At 40.4% G+C, this 16,862-nt stretch overlaps 3 protein-coding genes and 1 long non-coding RNA gene across 5 annotated transcripts in view; 3 read left to right on the top strand and 1 right to left on the bottom strand.

Moving 5' to 3' along the window:
• The window catches only part of LOC306646929 (uncharacterized protein), a 54,172-nt gene extending 41,833 nt beyond the window's left edge, over positions 1 to 12,339 (top strand). The window contains exon 4 of the mRNA XM_079115800.1: positions 12,309 to 12,339. The gene's annotated coding sequence lies outside the window, so the exon portion shown is untranslated. The remainder of the gene's footprint in view (positions 1 to 12,308) is intronic.
• LOC306646932 overlaps positions 1 to 16,862 on the bottom strand; it is a 332,017-nt gene that overhangs the window by 103,013 nt on the left and 212,142 nt on the right. The gene's annotated exons all lie outside the window — the stretch shown is intronic.
• The window catches only part of LOC306646930 (zinc finger protein 20-like), a 30,897-nt gene continuing 15,342 nt past the window's right edge, over positions 1,308 to 16,862 (top strand). Inside the window, exons 1-2 of one of the 2 annotated variants that reach the window (XR_013760004.1) lie at positions 1,308 to 3,828; positions 5,712 to 10,778. Coding sequence is in view for 1 of the 2 variants with exons in the window: in XM_079115801.1 (XP_078971927.1) it covers positions 3,826 to 3,828; positions 10,652 to 10,778 (130 nt within the window). In the remaining variant the exon portion in view is untranslated. The remainder of the gene's footprint in view (positions 3,829 to 5,711; positions 10,779 to 16,862) is intronic. The other variant, XM_079115801.1, reaches the window with a different exon arrangement.
• Positions 10,789 to 15,673, top strand: LOC306646410 (uncharacterized protein; the record flags this gene model as incomplete). Its single annotated transcript, XM_079115059.1, has 3 exons — positions 10,789 to 11,040; positions 11,757 to 13,584; positions 15,569 to 15,673. Exons 2-3 carry the CDS (start codon positions 11,839 to 11,841, stop codon positions 15,671 to 15,673), a joined length of 1,851 nt encoding a protein of 616 aa, XP_078971185.1. The 5' UTR covers positions 10,789 to 11,040; positions 11,757 to 11,838.

A 16,862-nucleotide genomic window follows, 5' to 3' on the forward strand; every position in this document is an offset into this window, starting at 1 on the left:
CCCAAACCTAAAGAATGAAAAGGAAAATCAAATACAAGAGTTTACAGAACACCAAATGCAGAAAATTACAACAGATCACACCAAGGCACACTGTAATGAAAATGCTTAACATACAAAATAAAGATAGGATTTTGAAGACTGCATGAGAAAAGCATATTACATATAGGGGGAAACCAATACAGATATCAGCAGATTTCTCAGCATAGACCATAAAAGCTAGAAGGGCCTGGAACAACATATTTCAATCTCTGAAAGAACATGGTTGCCAACCAAGAATCCTATACCCAGCAAAACTAACCTTCAGATTTGAAGACAAAATAAAATTCTTCCATGATAAACAAAAGTTAAAAGAATTTACAAATAGAAAGCCGGCACTACAGAATATTCTCAAAAAATATTCCATGAGGAGGAAATGAAACACAACAGTGTCGGTCAGCAAAGGGAAAAACTACCTTAAAGGAGAAACCAACCAAAGGAGAAACCAAGTAAAGTTAAAAACCAAAAATAAGCCCAAAGCCTGGGAATACAAATCATATCTCAATAATAACCCTGAACATTAATGGCCTGAATTCATCAATCAAAAGACATAGAATGGGCCTGGGGAGATAGCTCAGTTGGTAGAGTGCTTGCCTTGTAAGCACAGGGCCCTCAGTTCGATCCCCAGCATCCAAAAAAAAAAAAAAAAGACTGGCAGATTGGACTAAAAAGAAAGACCCAACAATGTGCTACCTTCGAGAGACTCATCTCACAGATAAGGACATCCCAGACTATAGGTGAAAGGATGGGAAAAAACCTGCCATGCACATGAACTCAGTAAAAAGCAGGGGTTTCCTCCTTATTCAGATAAAGTGGACCTCAGGTCAAAGTTAGTCAGAATGGATAAAGAAGGACATTTCATACTGCTTAAAGGAACCATAAATCAGGAAGTCATAAAAATCATAAATATTTATGCCTCAAACAATGGCACATCAAACAAATGTAAATCAAACAAATCCTTCTCAATTCCATGAATCAAATAGACCACAACACAATAATTCTGGTGACTTTAACACTCCTCCATCTCCACTGAATTGATCTTCTGAACAAAAACAAGCCATAAAACTCAATAACACAGTAACTTCAACTTATCAGACATATATAGAATATTCCATTTATCAATGAGCGAATACACTTTCTTCTCAGCAGCACATGGAACCTTCTCTAATGCCACAAATGAGCCCTTAGTTAATGCAAAAAAAAAAAAAAAGATACTACCTTGTGTTCTATCAGATCATAATGGAATGAAAGGAGAAATCAATGACAAAATAAAAAAAATTACTCCAACACCTGGAGACTAAATAATATGCTATTGAATGAAGTATGGATAACAGAAAACATCAGGGAGGAGATAAAAAAATTTTAGAGGTAAATGAGAATGATGACACAACATATCAAAATCTCTGGGACACTATGAAAGCAGTACTATGAGGAAAATTCATTGCATGGAGTTCATTCAAGTAAAGAGTAAAAAGTCAACAACTAAATGGCCTACATTACATCTCGAAGCCCTAGAAAAAGAATAGATCAGCACCAAAAGTAGTAGAAGACAGGAAATAATTAAAATCAGAGCTGAAATCCATGAAATTGAAACAAACGAAGCAATTCAAAAAATTGACAAAACAAAAAGGTGGTTCTTTGAAAAAGTAAACACAAGAGCCACACTAACGAAGAAGGAGAGTCAAAACTCAAATTACTAAGCTTCGTGATGAAAAAGGAAATATCACAACAGACACCACTAAAATACACAATGTAATGAGAAGCTACTTTGAAAATCTATACTCCAAAAAAATAGAAAATATCAAAGACATGGACAAATTTCTAGAGACATAAGATCCATCATGTTGGCTTAGGACCAGACTTCCTTCACAAGACCCCCCATAGCAGAATAAATAAAAGCAAGAATCAACAAATGGGATGGATTCAAACTAAAAAGCTTTTCTCAGCAAAGGAAACAATCAGTAATGTGAAAAGAGCCTACAGAGTGGGAGAAAATCTTTTCTACGCACACTTCAGCCAGAGCACTCATATCCAAAGTTTATAAAGAACTTTAAAAACTTTACACCAAAAATACAAGGAACCCAATCAATAAATGGGCTAAGGAAATGGGCAGACACTTCACAGAAGAAGATATACAGGTGATCAAAAAATATATGAAAAAGTGCTGAGCATACCTGGTAATTAGAAAAATGCAAATTAAAAGCATCCTAAGATTTCATCTAACTTCAATTAGAATGGTGATTTTCCAGAGCACAAGCAATAATAAGTGTTGGCATGGATGTGGGGGAAAAGGCACACTCATACATTGCTGGTGCAGTTGCAAATTGGTGCAACCACTCTGGAAAGCAGTATGGAGATTCCTCAGGAAACTTGGAATGGACCCACCATTTGACTCAGCTATACCAACTCCTCAGTTTATACCCAAAGGACTTAAAATCAGCATACTATATAACACAGTCACATCAATGTTCATAGCAGCTCAATTCACAATATCTAGATTGTGGAGCCAATCAAGATGCCCTTCAATTGACGAATGGATATAGAAACAGTGGTATATGTACACAATGGAATATTACTCATCCATAAAGAAGAATAAAATTATGGCATTTGCTGGTAAGTGAATGGAGTTCAAAATATCATGCTAAGTGAAATAGGCCAAGCCCAAAAAACCAAAGACCAGAATGTTTTCTCTGAAAAGTGGATGATGATATATAACAAGGGGGGATACCTGGGGTCAGGGCAGAAAGAAGAATTAAGGAAATTTGCATGGTGTAAAGGAAAATGGGGTGTAAGAGGTGGGGGATGGAAATTTAGTAGAAGAACGGTATTTTCCCATGTATATTTATGATTACATGAAAGGTGTGAATCTACATTGTGTCCAACCATAGACATGAAAAGTTTTACCCCACTTGTGTACAATGAATCAAAATGCAGTGTGTAAAAAATTTTTTTAAATCTTTAATAAAAAAAAAAAAAAAGACAAAAGGCGGGAAGAAGCCATGAAGCCACCGCCTCTTCCCAAATGGCTGAACTCTGACACTATGAGGCCCTCCCTTGTATTCCATTGTGTCCTGGCATAGTCTGGACAGATGTCCCCTTCTGAGGTGTTTGTGTGGGGTGTCATCATGACACGGTGGTTTGAAACTGTGAGCACATTTGTGACCCTAATTATTGGGGGAGAAACAGTGAGGAGACAGTGATAGTTCTGAAAAGCCTGGATCAATCTGGGCTCAGCCCATTCTGCAAATAGTTCAATGAGATTGACTCGAGTTCATTAAAATAGGTTGGAAATTATAATTTAGAGCTTGTCTATTATCGCATTTACTAATACTAGTTAGTATAGTTACATTCCTCATGCAATTATATAAGATATATTATACGTATTCTACCTCTGGGATGATGGAACATAATGAATTAAGTGCAATAATCCTTCAGGTGAGGTCATGTCCCAGCCCTGGAAGGAGGTGGGGCTGGGAAGGGCTGTAGCTGGAAACCATCCCTCGGGTTCTCTTCGGCCAGGTAGAGGTTCGGTCCTGCTGTCGCTCAGCGTGCATGGGCGGGTCCTGGAACACTAGCCAATCAGAGTCTTGAGGTGGGCAAGAGCTGTCCAATCAGAAGCGCAGCTGGAAGAGGGCGGAAACCCTCGCCTTTTGAACAGCTTCCTTCCTGGATCCGCCATAGTTTTCCCTGTGCCTATTGCCTAGAGCACCTCTAAGGTCCACGGCCTGGTCACTGTGACCTCCGCCCTCTGCGCGCTGCGGACGAGCCGGGAACCCCAGAACCCAGGCAATGGTGAGTGTGGAGGGCGTCGTTCCGGGAGCGGGAGCGGGTCTCCGTGAGTTGAAGGGACGAGTCGCTGTGGAAGGAGCCGGGGCTCCGGCGTCCCTGCGGCATCTGTGGTCCGAGGCCCGCTGGCCGGCTCGGCCCTGGGTCCTGCGCGGCCGCTTGAGCTGGCCGGAGGGTCTGTGGGCCGCGTGGCCCTCGCAGCCCCACGTTTCCCCGTCCGCGATGGCGGCGGGAGGGTCGCGGGGAGACTGGGACTCGGTGTGAGGCTGACGCGGGTGCCCAGTGCGTCCCTGCGCCTCAGGGGGACCGGGTGACCCTGAATTCCGGAACGCTGGGGAGCCGGCTCTAAAACCGTGCACCGTGTCCCCTTAGTGCCAGGCTTCTGGCGGCTGGAAGCGAACATCCCCCACAGATGTGTCCCCACCGTGCCACACGGATGGGCAGGGAGAGCAGCGGTACCCAGGGTGGTTGGAGGAGGCAGGTGCGCACTGAGTAGTAGGAGGAGAGCCTCCACGGAAGGTCTGCAGGCGTTTCAAGAGGTCGGAAAACGGCTTTTCCTTTCGAGAGGAAGACACCAGACGAGAAGTGGCAGGGGAGAGAGATGTGAGCGGTGCGATCAGTCATTGTGCGATCAGTCATTCTGCACAGCGGGCCATTGTGCAGACCCCAGGTTCTCACTTAAGGAAAGCAGTTTACCTGCAGCCCAGCCTGGCTAAGGTGACAGGATATGCTACTTTCCTTAAGGAGCTGCCTGTTATCTGCAGGGGAAATGCTGATGAAAACACAGTTACCTGAAGGGGGCGAGTTTTGTGACCCTTACACCAGTCAGATCCTGGAACTCGGGGAGAAAATTGGGATAAATTCCCCTAACCGTAATATCTGTAAGGACTGGTTCCAGTTAGAACCAGTCAGAATAGGCCAAAGTGACAGAGTTTTCGATGGCAGTGGGCACTTGAAAGTGTGATGTCATCCTCCTGTTGGAAGTCAAGAGGTGACCACTCTGGAAACTTCCCTGCCCTCCCCGCCCCCCCATAAAACTGGGTTCAGGAGAGGCAAACTGTGCCTCTCCTGTCTGAGCCACCCACTCTCCATTGAGACTATCCCCTTTTTTCTTCTAGTCCTTCTGATGAACATATCTGTGACTCTGAGCCATGTGTCTGAAATCTTTCTGACTGGGTCACATAAATTGGGGTTTGAAAAGTGATGATGCAGGCTACAACATCAGCTCCTACGTCTGAGAACAGTTTACCCTGATGTGAGCCTGTTCTTGGGGTGACAATAAAGGAAGGGTGTAGACTGAATCAGTGTGAGGTTGGTCAAAGTATAGGGGCCTGAGGAAGGAGAAAAACTTAAGGAAAGTTCGATATCTTGAACTGATCATTTTTGAGATTTATAAGAAAATGGAATTTTGGCCAGAGATGTTGTTCAGTGGTAGATCACTTGGGTTCAATCCCCAGCATCAGAGGAAGAAAAAAAGAAAAGTGGGAATTTGGACGTTGTGTATCTGACCTTGTTGATTCAAAAAAGGGGAGGAGGCAGGGTGAAGTGGTAGTCACCTGTAATACCAGTGGCTGGGGAGACTGAGGCAGGAGGATCACAAGTAGAAAGGCAGCCTCAGCAACTGAGGCCCTTGCAACTCAGTGAGACCCTGTGTCTAAATAAAAGATTTTAAAAAGAGCTGGGATGTGACTCAGTGGTTGAGTGACCCTGGGTTCAATCCTCAGTACTATAAAAAGGGAGGAGGGGCAAATCATCTTAGTATGATAAAACCTGTGTTTCTTTCCTAGGATATATCTGCAAAATGTGTTGTGAGGTGGGGTTTTTTAAAATCATCCCTGTTTATAGGATTACAGTCTTTGGGTAAAATTCAACATCTTCTCTTGCTTTAGCCTCCAGGGAACTGATCCAGTCAGAATGCAATTTTTATACCTGAAAAAGTTGGAGAATGGCAGACTGAAAAAAAGACACCTTTGGTTTCTGCCTCCTGGAGTGAAGGGTTTATGAATTTGAGACTTTTTTTCAGTGTATAATGCAAGTTTTGCTTTTTCTTTTTAATCTTTGTCCCAGATTCTGGCACAGAGGGTTAAAACCCTTAGGATTCCCTGGGTAAAAGGAGTTTTGTTGACTCTGGAAGGTGAGCCTGTTTCATGTAGTCTGTGAATTTATTGTGATGATATAACTGAGGGTGTCACCTACAGATGACTTTAGAATGAGGACCAGTTAAAGAGAGCACACTCAGAACTTTTGGTCTGCCACCTGCAGTGAGGACAATGTCGTCGGACCGAGCTCTGACCTTGGAATCCTGCTCACTCTGTGTCAGACTTGAATGGTAGGACAGCCAGCCGGTGTTGGAGAGTAGGTTGGTGTTCAGCAAACACCACACATGTGATGTCAGAAAGGTTCCACGGGTCCACAGCCGCATCTGACTGGAGATAAGTGAGTGGTCACTGGTTAGAATTGAGCCTGTGGAGCAGTGAGCCTTTCCACATTGGAACGAGGGTCAAGTAGGGTGTGTGGAGGTCCCAGAATTCACTATTGTGGCTTGTCACTCACTTGTGGGAGTGAGCCACCTGTGCTGCATCTGCACTGTGAGAGTGGTCCCTAAGCTTAGAGATGGGTTTAAGGTTGTGAGTGTGGATTCCCTTGGGAACTGTGGGTGAAGCAGGCTGCTTCCCTGAACTGCTTCCCTTTTATTTTCTTTATAGAATGTTGTTTATTTAGAATTCCAGTTTAGTTGATCATTTAGGAATGTTCTTCCATGATTTGAGTTTAAAATTGGGCTTTCTTGGTTAGACCTCAGGGGATAGAACTATGGTCTGAAGAAGCAAAAAGGATTCTTGAAAAAAATTGTTTCAGAGTCAGTTTCAATAAGATTATCAGCATCCATGGAACCATCACGCAGGTGAAAAAATTGGCTATGGTCAATTCTTTTGTGTTTCACTGATCTCATCACGTTGTACAGGCATGGGTGAGTGCAGGGTGGAGTTTTTGAACATCCTTTATGATTTAACCACATGTTCACTCCAAAACTTGGTTTTGGCTCATTGAAATTTTGAATGAGTTGATATGTAAGTCCTTGCCTCCTCCATTTGCATTTATGATGGCAGGTAAGGCTGAGCTGAACCAGTGCATTCACTCATTCCACTGCCTGTGGAACTTGGGTTGCTTCAAGTAATTTCTGTGCTGTTGCCAATATTTTTGATTTTGTTTCCAAGTTCTACTGTATTAGTGTTTTTTAAAAAAGAATGGTGAAAGAGGCCTGGTGTTGTGGCTCACTGGAAGAGCACTTTCGTAGCATATGTGAGGCACTGGATTTGATTCTCAGCACGTCATATAAATAAATGAATAAAATAAAGGACAACTCAAAATATACATGCAAAATTTTAAAAAAATTTAAGAATGGGAAAATTTTGCTGGTGTATAAACGATGGATACATTTCAGTTAGGTAGGAAATTGTAATACTGCATGAATTTATCAACTGACTTCATTGGTTCTTTTTTTTTTTTTTTTCTTGTAGTGGGTTTGAACTCAGGGACACAGACCATTGAGCCACATCCGGAGCCCTTTTTTGTATTTTATTTCAAGACAGGGTCTCACTGAGTTGCTTAAAGCTAAGGCCTTGTTAAGTTGCTGAGTCTGTTTTTAAACTTGTGATCTTCCTGTCTCAGATGCCCAAGCCTCTGGGATTACAGGCATGCACCACCACAGCTGGCAGTTGATGTGTTTATTGGGGTTTGCCAACACTTGGAATGCTCCGATCTATTTTTCTCCATCTTGCAATAAACACCATCTATGGATGGTTATATCTTGGTTTTATTAATAACCTCTTGGCATTGAGCATTTTTCTTGTATATTCAGATTTTGTGAAATCACTTCTGTCTCCTTGTGACATAGAAGTGGCATTTTTCATTTGAAGTTGAATTTTTTATACCAAAATGATGGATTTATTTTGCATATTAACCTTGCGTGTGTCGTCTAGCCTTTCTGCAATCCCATAGTAATTACAGGAGCTTTCATTGGTTCTTTGGATTTTCTGAGTAGGTAATAATGGCATATGTGAACAAGATATTTTTAATTCTTCCTTCACAGTCTCAATGCCTATTATTATTCATGCTTCCCTCTGTTTTCTGTGCACCTGTTTTTTTGGTCTGAGGAACTTTTGTTTCCCTTTTGGAGATGATGAATTACATTAATTGATTTTGTAAGAATTCAGTCATCATTACATTCTTACATGAAGTCATTTCCACTTGGTTTTGTTGTATCATTCTGTTATACATGGATAGATGGGTAGATTTAATTTGGATGTAATTTGTTATACATGGATAGATATAATTTGCCATTTTTTGTTGCAATTTTAAATCTTTCTTTGTAAGACTTGTTTATTTTTTGGTACCAGGAATTTGGTACGAAGGGTGCTGAACCACTGAGCCATATCTCCAGCCCTTTTTTATATTTTATTTTGAGACAGGGTCTTGCTAAGTTGCTTAGGGCCTCCCTAAATTGCTTAGGCTCACTTTGCACTTGGGATTCTACCTCCTCAATATCCTGAGCTGCTGGGATTACAGCAGCCTGGTGTCCTCCCAGGCCTAGCTAAGGGGATCTTTCTGTTCCTTGTTCCATATCTTGTTTTTATCTTGGCACTATGAGCCCGATAGCATCAGTTATTAAGTAGTTCTTCCTCTATTGCTTGGAAGAGAGTGTGGATGGTGTTTGTCATATTTTCATTAGATCTTAGGATAAACCAGTGATGTCATGTAGGGCAGGTCCTTCTTGTTTTTGTCACTTGTTATGGTTTTGATTTTGTTGTTTTTTTCCTGATAACGAGGATAGAACCCAGTGGTGCTCTACCAATAAACTCCATCCCCAACCTTTTTGTTTTTTATTTTGAGGTAGGGTCTTGTTAAGTTGCCCAGGGTGGCCTTGAACTTGTGATCCTCTTGCCTCACCCTCCCATGTTGGGAATTACAGGCATTTACCACTGTGCCCAGGTTGTTTCAAATTATAAATACATATAGTCATGTGTATTATATTGTCATGTATACTATCATATACGTATAGTCCCATAGTCATGTATTACTGTATATCACATATTATCATCATTTGTTTATCTTTCCTTTGTGTTTTCTTGTATATTGTTTTGTTCTAGGAATTGGTTAATTTCTTGCAAATTATTCAATTTATGGGCATAAAATAGTTCTTATTATCCTTGGAAGTTCCTTTTAATGTTGATTGGATTAGTATGGCATGTTTTTCATTATAAAAGTTATAAATTTGTGTATTCTCTTTTGTTTCAGTGAGCTAAATAAGGGGAATCAATTTTGATCAAAAAATTATTTGATTTTGCTGATTTCCTGTTTTTGTTTCCAGATTGTAATTTTGTTGATATCCTCTCTAGTTATTTCACTGTGCTTTATTTAAGAATACTTTGAAAAAAAAAAAAAAAGAATACTTTGCTCTTGTTTCTGAGGTTATCTGTTGAGTTATTTCTTCCTTTCTGATATGTGCATTTATTGTTTTAAATTCATCTTCATGTACTGCTTTTTCTGTATCCCACAAGTGATATTAAGATGTTTGGGGGCTGGATTGTAAGTCAGCAGTAGTGTTTACCTAGCATGCGTGAGGCGCTGGGTTCGATTGTCAGCACCACATATAAATAAATGAAATAAAGGTCTGTTAACTAAAAAAATTTTTAAAAAGATGTTTGTTCATTTTCACATATTGTGAATTACTTAAATTTCTTTGGATTTGTGTCTTTTGATGTATGTGTTATTCAAAAGAATCGTGTGCAATTCCTTGGAGATTTTGCAACTTTTTAATCTTCTGTGGATTTCCCATTTCATTCCAGTCTGATCTGAGTGCAACCGCATATGATTTCTGTTTCTTTAGATTTGTTAGGATATGTCACTTAGCTCTGAATATGGTCTGTGTTGGTGAATATTGTAGTGATCTTAGAGGAATGTGCACTCAGGCTTGCGATATAGCTCAGTGTTAGAGATCTTTACTTAGCATTTGCAAAACCTTGCATTCAATCTCCATGCCTGCAAAAAAAAAAAAAGAAAAGTAAATCATAAAGTATGTACTCTGTGATTGTTGTTCTACAGTGTCAAAGTCTCCATTTCATATATGATGCTGTTGATTTCAGCTATCTTTACAGATTTTCTGCTTCCTTGCCCTATCATTTACTGTTAGAGACAAGTTGAATTCTCAGTTTTTAACTGTGGATATGTGATTTTCTTTTCACTTCCATGTTTCTGCTTAATGTGGTTTGATGCTCTCACTAGGGGAGTATGATTTCCATGTGTTCTTTGAGAATCAACTGCTTCATCATTATTTAATCCCTTTATTCAACAGGACATTAAATAGACTAGATTTTGTTGAGTTAACTTGCATGGGAACCCAAGTTTCCTCTTTATACTTAAAATAATGAGGTTCTTCCCAAAAACAATTCCCACATACCACCAAAGATAAAAGTTTGTTCTCAAGCATTTCTAAGAATATGCTGTCTCAGGGTGGCTGCTGTTACTAACTACAGTACATAGTAAGACTGTATTGTGAGACGTGCTAGAGACCAGTGTACAAAGAGAATCAGAGTGACCCAGCTCCATGGCTAGTGTTCCTGCTCTCCCTGTTACTCTACCAAGTAGGTGCAGTCCCACATCAGAATTGCCATGTGATAGGATGTGAGCATGGCTGGAGAGTGAGAGTGTGACAACCAGGTGATGGAGTATTGGGAGGATCTAGTGTCATGTGAAACTCTCACACAGTGTGTCCAGGTCTCCAGTGCTGTGTGTCTCATTTCCTCCTGGCGATACCTATGGGATGTTTTAGGAATCAGTGACCTTTGAGGATGTGGCTGTGAACTTCACCCTGGAGGAGTGGGCTTTGCTGGATTCTTCCCAGAAGAAGCTCTTCAGAGACGTGATGCAGGAAACCATCTGGAACCTGACCACTATAGGTAAGGGTGACCCACTTTCCTCACTTAGTCAATCAGAGAACTGTTGTTACTGATCAGTGCTGTTCCATGATCTGGAATATGGAAAGCCCACATTGTGCTGACTATACCGACATGGTGACATTACACAACAGATCTGCAAGTCTCTGCTAGTTTTTATGTAATGTTAACATAAGTCTTAATGCTCTCTCTGGGTCTACATTTTAGGAAAACAATGGAAAAATGAGACCATCCACATTCACTACGATTCCAGGGGAAATCTAAGGTAATTGACTCACAAGAGAAGGCAATGCCCTCACAAATCTTGGAGTAACTTATAACAAATTATAAAAGAAGTCATTGATACCCAGCAAGGTTCAAAATGATTTAATCTCAGTTTTCTGACATAGCATACAGGTTGAGCATCTCTAATTGGAAAGTTCAAAATTCAAAATGATCCAGAATGGGCACCATTTGGAGCACTAACATGATATGACAAGTGACCCTTTCTGATTATTTATTAAACACAGACTGTGATCCATGCACAAATTATTAGAAATGTATGAAATTGCTTTCAAGTGGGACCCATTTTGAACACATCTTGCTGTGCATATGCAAATGTCTCAAAAGCCAGTATGAATTTTGTTCCATGCCTTTCACATAAGTAGTACTCAGTTGTCATTAAATGTGATAAATATCTTCAGGGTTAGCAAATACTTATATGGAGGGAGTATGAAGAAGCCCAATTTGGGTGGTGGTGCACCCTGAAATCCTAGCAACGTGGGAGGCTGAGGCAGGAGGATCATAAGTGGGAGTTCAGCCTTAGCACTTTAGTTAGTTTTGAGCAACATACTGAGACACTGCCTCAGTAAAAAACAGGGAAAAAACACTTTAAAACAACTGGACTGTAGCTCCTTAGTAAAGGTTCCATAGCATTAACCAAATCTTGTGGTAAATCATGAATAAATAAATCCTTAGTAATTTGCTTTACATTTTTTGCAGAAAGCAAGTAGTAGAGAGACTCTTTGAAGAGAAAGAAGATAGTCAATGTGGAGAAATCCTCAGGCACATCATAGATCTTATTATGAACAAGACAAGTTCTTCTGGAGTAAAACCAAGTGAACATCATGTGTGTGGAGAAGTCCTCATTGCTGATTCATTCCTAGCCGTTCCCCTCGCGGCTTACACTGGACACAGAGCACAAGAGTATCAGAAACATGGAGAGAAACCACATGAACATAAGGAACATGGGAAAGCCTTCCATTATCACCAATGTTTGCAGAATCATGAAAGAACTCACACAGCAGAGAAACTCCATGTGTGTAAACAGTGTGGAAAAGGCTTTAGTACATCTAGATACATGAAAACACATGAACGAATTCACAGTGGAGACAAACCCCATGTGTGTAAGCAATGTGGAAAACATTTTTGTTATTCCAGCTCCATTAGAGCACATAAACGAATTCACATTGGGGAGAAACCGTATGTGTGTAAGCAATGTGGAAAAGGCTTTAGTTCTTCTAGCGGAATTAGACAACATGAACGAATTCACAGTGGAGAGAAACCCTATGTATGTAATCCATGTGGACAAAGCTTTAAGCTTTCTTCCTCCATTAGAAAACATGAACGAATTCACAGTGGAGAAAAACCCTATATATATAAGCAATGTGGAAAAGGCTCTCGCTTTTCCAGGGACCTTCAAAGGCATGAACAAGTTCATATAGGAAAGAATCCCCATGCGTGTAAGCAATGTGGGAAAACCTTTCCTGTTCTCGGTGATCTTCATCAACATGAACGAATTCACACTGATGTAAAACACTATGTATGTAAGCAATGTGGAAAAGCCTTTAGTTCTTCCAGTGACTTTAAAACACATGAAAGAATTCATAATGGAGAGAAACCCTCTGTGTGTAAGCAATGTGGAAAATCCTTTAGTACTTCCAGTTACATGAAAATCCATGAACGAATTCACAGTGGAGAGAAACCTTATAAGTGCAAACAATGTGGGAAAGCCTTTCGTTTTCCCAATTGCCTTCGAATGCATGAACAAATTCACAGTGGGAAAAAACCCTTCATATGTAAGCAATGTGGAAAAGGCTTTAGTTCTTCTAGCAAAATTAGAGTACATGAACTAACTCATAGTGGAGAGAAACCCTATGTGTGTAAGCACTGTGGAAAAGCCTTTAGATCTTCCAGCTCCACTAAAAGACATGAACGAATTCACAGTGGAGAGAAACCCTACATATGTAAGCAGTGTGGAAACAGCTTTCCTTTTTCCAAGGACCTTCAAAGGCATGAACAAGTTCATATGGGAAAGAATCCCCATGCGTGTAAGCAATGTGGGAAAACCTTTCTTATTCTCAGTGACCTTCATCAACATGAACGAATTCATAGTTGGAAGAAAACTCATGTGTGTAAGCATTGTGGGAAAGCCTTTCCTTTTCTCAGTTTCCTTCATAAACATGAACGAATTCACACTGGAGTGAAACCCTATGTATGTAAGCAATGTGGAAAAGCCTTTAGTTCTTCCAGTAACATTAATAGACATGAACGAATTCACAGTGGAGAGAAACCTTATAAGTGCAAACAATGTGGGAAAGCCTTTTGTTCTCCCAATTACCTTCGAATGCATGAACAAATTCACAGTGGGAAAAAACCCTATGTATGTAAGCAATGTGGAAAAGGCTTTAGTTCTTCTAGCAAAATTAGAGTACATGAACTAACTCATAGTGGAGAGAAACCCTATGTGTGTAAGCACTGTGGAAAAGCCTTTAGATCTTCCAACTACACTAAAAGACATGAACGAATTCACAGTGGAGAGAAACCCTATGTATGTAAGCAATGTGGAAAAGGCTTTAGTTTTTCTAGTGACATTAAGACACATGAAAAAATTCATAGTGGAGAAAAACCGTATGTATGTAAGCAATGTGGAAAAGCCTTTAATTCCCCCACCAACCTTAAAAGACATGAACGAATTCACAGTGGAGAGAAACCCTATACATGCAAGCAATGTGGGAAAGCTTTCCGTCATTCTGATTCAGTCAGAAGACATGAAAAGGCTCAGCACTAGAGAAAACCCCTATGTATGTAAGCAATGGGGAAAAGCCTATAGTGATCCCAGTCTCCTCAGACATAAAAGAATTCACAGTGACATGAACACATGCATGTGAGCAGTGTGTGCAAGCCTCCAGTCATTCGTCCACCCTTAGAATACAGGAAGGAATGCACACTGGAGAGGAACCCTGTGTGTGTGTGTAAAGAAAGCAGCGAAGTCTTCACTCCATCCAGTTACCTTCTGAAACAGCAAGGAACTCACAAGCGAGAAACTCCATGAGTGTGAGCAATGTGAGAAGGCCTTTCTTCTCAGATTCTTTCCAGGGCATGGAAGAACACACCGAAGAGTAACCTTGAATACAGAAAATCGGAAGTCTTTATTATCGCATGAACTGGCTAGCACACATGAGCAAGCAGGTGCAATAACTTGTATTGTTGCAAAGGACGTGGGGATAGTTGTTGCCCTGTTGCTTCAGTGTACCCACGTGGAGTATCATCCTTCCCTTCTGGTCTGGAGTGAAACCCGCAATAGAAGAGATATGCTATGTTGTTATTTGGTTCATATGTAGGAAATCACTCTGGATTAAAACCCTGTGACTGTGAAAAATTTGTAGAAGAGGGGTGTCAGTTGTAACATAGTTTCAGAGGCCTTTAAAATTCTTCATGTAGCAGAATGCAATTGCTATGAAGAACTTGGTGCAAAATAATTTGGTTAGAAGACTGGAGAAATTGTGCTTCCTGGAGGAGATTTCCCAAAACTTCTATTGCGTGCACCTCTAATTCATTTTTCAAGTAGATCTCCGCATGGTGTATTTCTGATTTGTGTTCTTGGCAATAAAGATTGAGGTAAAACACTTCTGGGAGTTTTCTCTAGGCTGGACTATGTGACTTTGATAGGTAGAATATTTTTAATCAAACCAGGGAGTAAGCCTTCTAACATTTTGAAGCATGTTGGACCCAAAGCAAATTAATGTGTATTTCTAATATGACATTAGGTTTAATTGTTGGTAATGGGCCACTGAAGAATTAGATTTTGTGTATTACTGCAAATTTCTTTGTGGCCTCACCCGATGGGGTATGCATACCCTTTTATTTATGTATACATACACAGAAATGTATATGTATATGTGGGTATGTTTCTTTTCATGGATTTTATATATTTCAGTTTGATGGGATATTTTCTGTATTTTTGGTACATCATAATTATGCACAATGGTGAAATTCATTTTTACATATTTGTAAATGCCCATGATATAGCAATAAATGAATATTTTCTTTAAATCAGATTTCAGTGCATGGTTTAGAGTTTCTTAAATGTTTTAAAATTAATTACAGATGACATATATCAGCTTTTTCTCAAAAATTTTTCTTGGAAACGTTGGTAACATTATGATAGAATTCTCTTTTTTATAGTAGAGATATACTTCTGAGAGGAATGAAATTCTTTTTCAGTGGGATAGCAGTTTTGTTGAATACTAAACTGAAGTTGGACTTCCATGTTGAATAATTACAGCTCTCATCTGTGCAACATTTCTTAGACCTCAGTCCAGGCAAACTCACATTGTTGTGTCAGCCCTATACACTAGTTGATGACTCAAAGAGACTTTTCTCATTTGCTGGCAGTTTCTGACCCTGAACCCAGGGCCTCCCATTTTCTAAGTACTGAGCAAATCCACAGTCCTGTTTATTTTATTTTGATAAACTTTCTGAGTTGCCCAGTGTAATGTCTAATTTGCAATCCTCCTGCCTTATCCTCCCAGGAAACTGGGATTTTAGGCCTGTGCCACTCAGAACAACTTATTAAGAGACATTTGACTAATGCCGGAGAAGAGTTTAGGAATGGAAGAAAACAAAACGGGCGATAAAGTGCCTTTTTTCCTGAAATGGATTCACGTGGTACTTTGTCTCACATTCCAGTTTATGTGACCGAACAAGGTCACGAATGATGCACACATGACACAGGCAGGAATGGGAAGCAAACGTTGGGTCACCATGCTTTTCTTTTCTCAGTATTTGTGGCAGAGTTCATCGGTCCAACGCCTGCCATGGCTCATTTTGGGAACAAAATGGTAGTGGGCCGAAGCAAGAGTCTGGGTTATATAGGATTCGTTTAGGGTGGGACACCATGTTAGTTTTGGGCGTTCATTGTATTGGGGTCAGTGGATTCATTAGAGTGGACCAGGATTGTGGCCAGGGAATATCCTCTGGCTTATTGTATTGGCTTCAGCTGACCCATTAGGGTTGTTGGCCAGTTGCCAGGCAGGTGGGAGTCCCTTTTGAGTTCCTTTACTCTGGCTGAGGCCTGGGATTTGAAATGACAAAAGCTTATGGAAAATGTCCTTGGATTTATTCTCCATATCCTTCACAAAGGCGTCTAGTTCTTGAAGGTGAATTAGAAATATTTTATAGAAATCAGGGAGAAAATGGATCTATGACTAATGACTTCCAAAATGTTTTTTTTTTTACTTCTCAGGTATTAGATAGTGTTAAAGTCTACCAGAATAAGCCACTACTTTTTCCAAGGGGAGAGAGGTAATGGGAATTGAGCCCAGGGGTGCTTAACCACTGAGCACATTCACAGCCCTTTTTATATTTTAGGTAGTGGCAGGGTCTTGCTAAGTTAACTCAGAGCCTTGTTAAGTTGCTGGGGCTGGCTTTGAACTTGAGATTCTCCTGCCTCAAGCTCTGGAGCTGCAGGGATGGCAGGCATGAACAGGGCACCTGACAGTGTATAAAACCATTTTAAACAGGTCATTTATTTTGAGGCATATTGATGAAGGACAGACGAGTCTGGACACTGAGGAATCAGCAGGAAGCAGGTTTATTGTCTGCAGCCGGTCCAGAGGGGGGCTTTCACCTAAATCAATTCTTCCCTCTGAACCCTGAGTCCAGAAAATGTTAGAACTTTATACCCAGTATGCAGGGGAGGGGGGCCTCAGGCTCACAATTTGCAGAAGTCTACATAAAAGTAGGCTTTTAAAAAATTTTAGTTCACAGAGTGCCTCCTCCCTAATTTTTTAAATTATTATTCAGAGATTTTTACACACTACCAGA

Source organism: Sciurus vulgaris, assembly GCF_902686455.1.
Source record: "Sciurus vulgaris genome assembly, chromosome: 16".
NCBI classification, from domain to species: domain Eukaryota; kingdom Metazoa; phylum Chordata; class Mammalia; order Rodentia; family Sciuridae; genus Sciurus; species Sciurus vulgaris.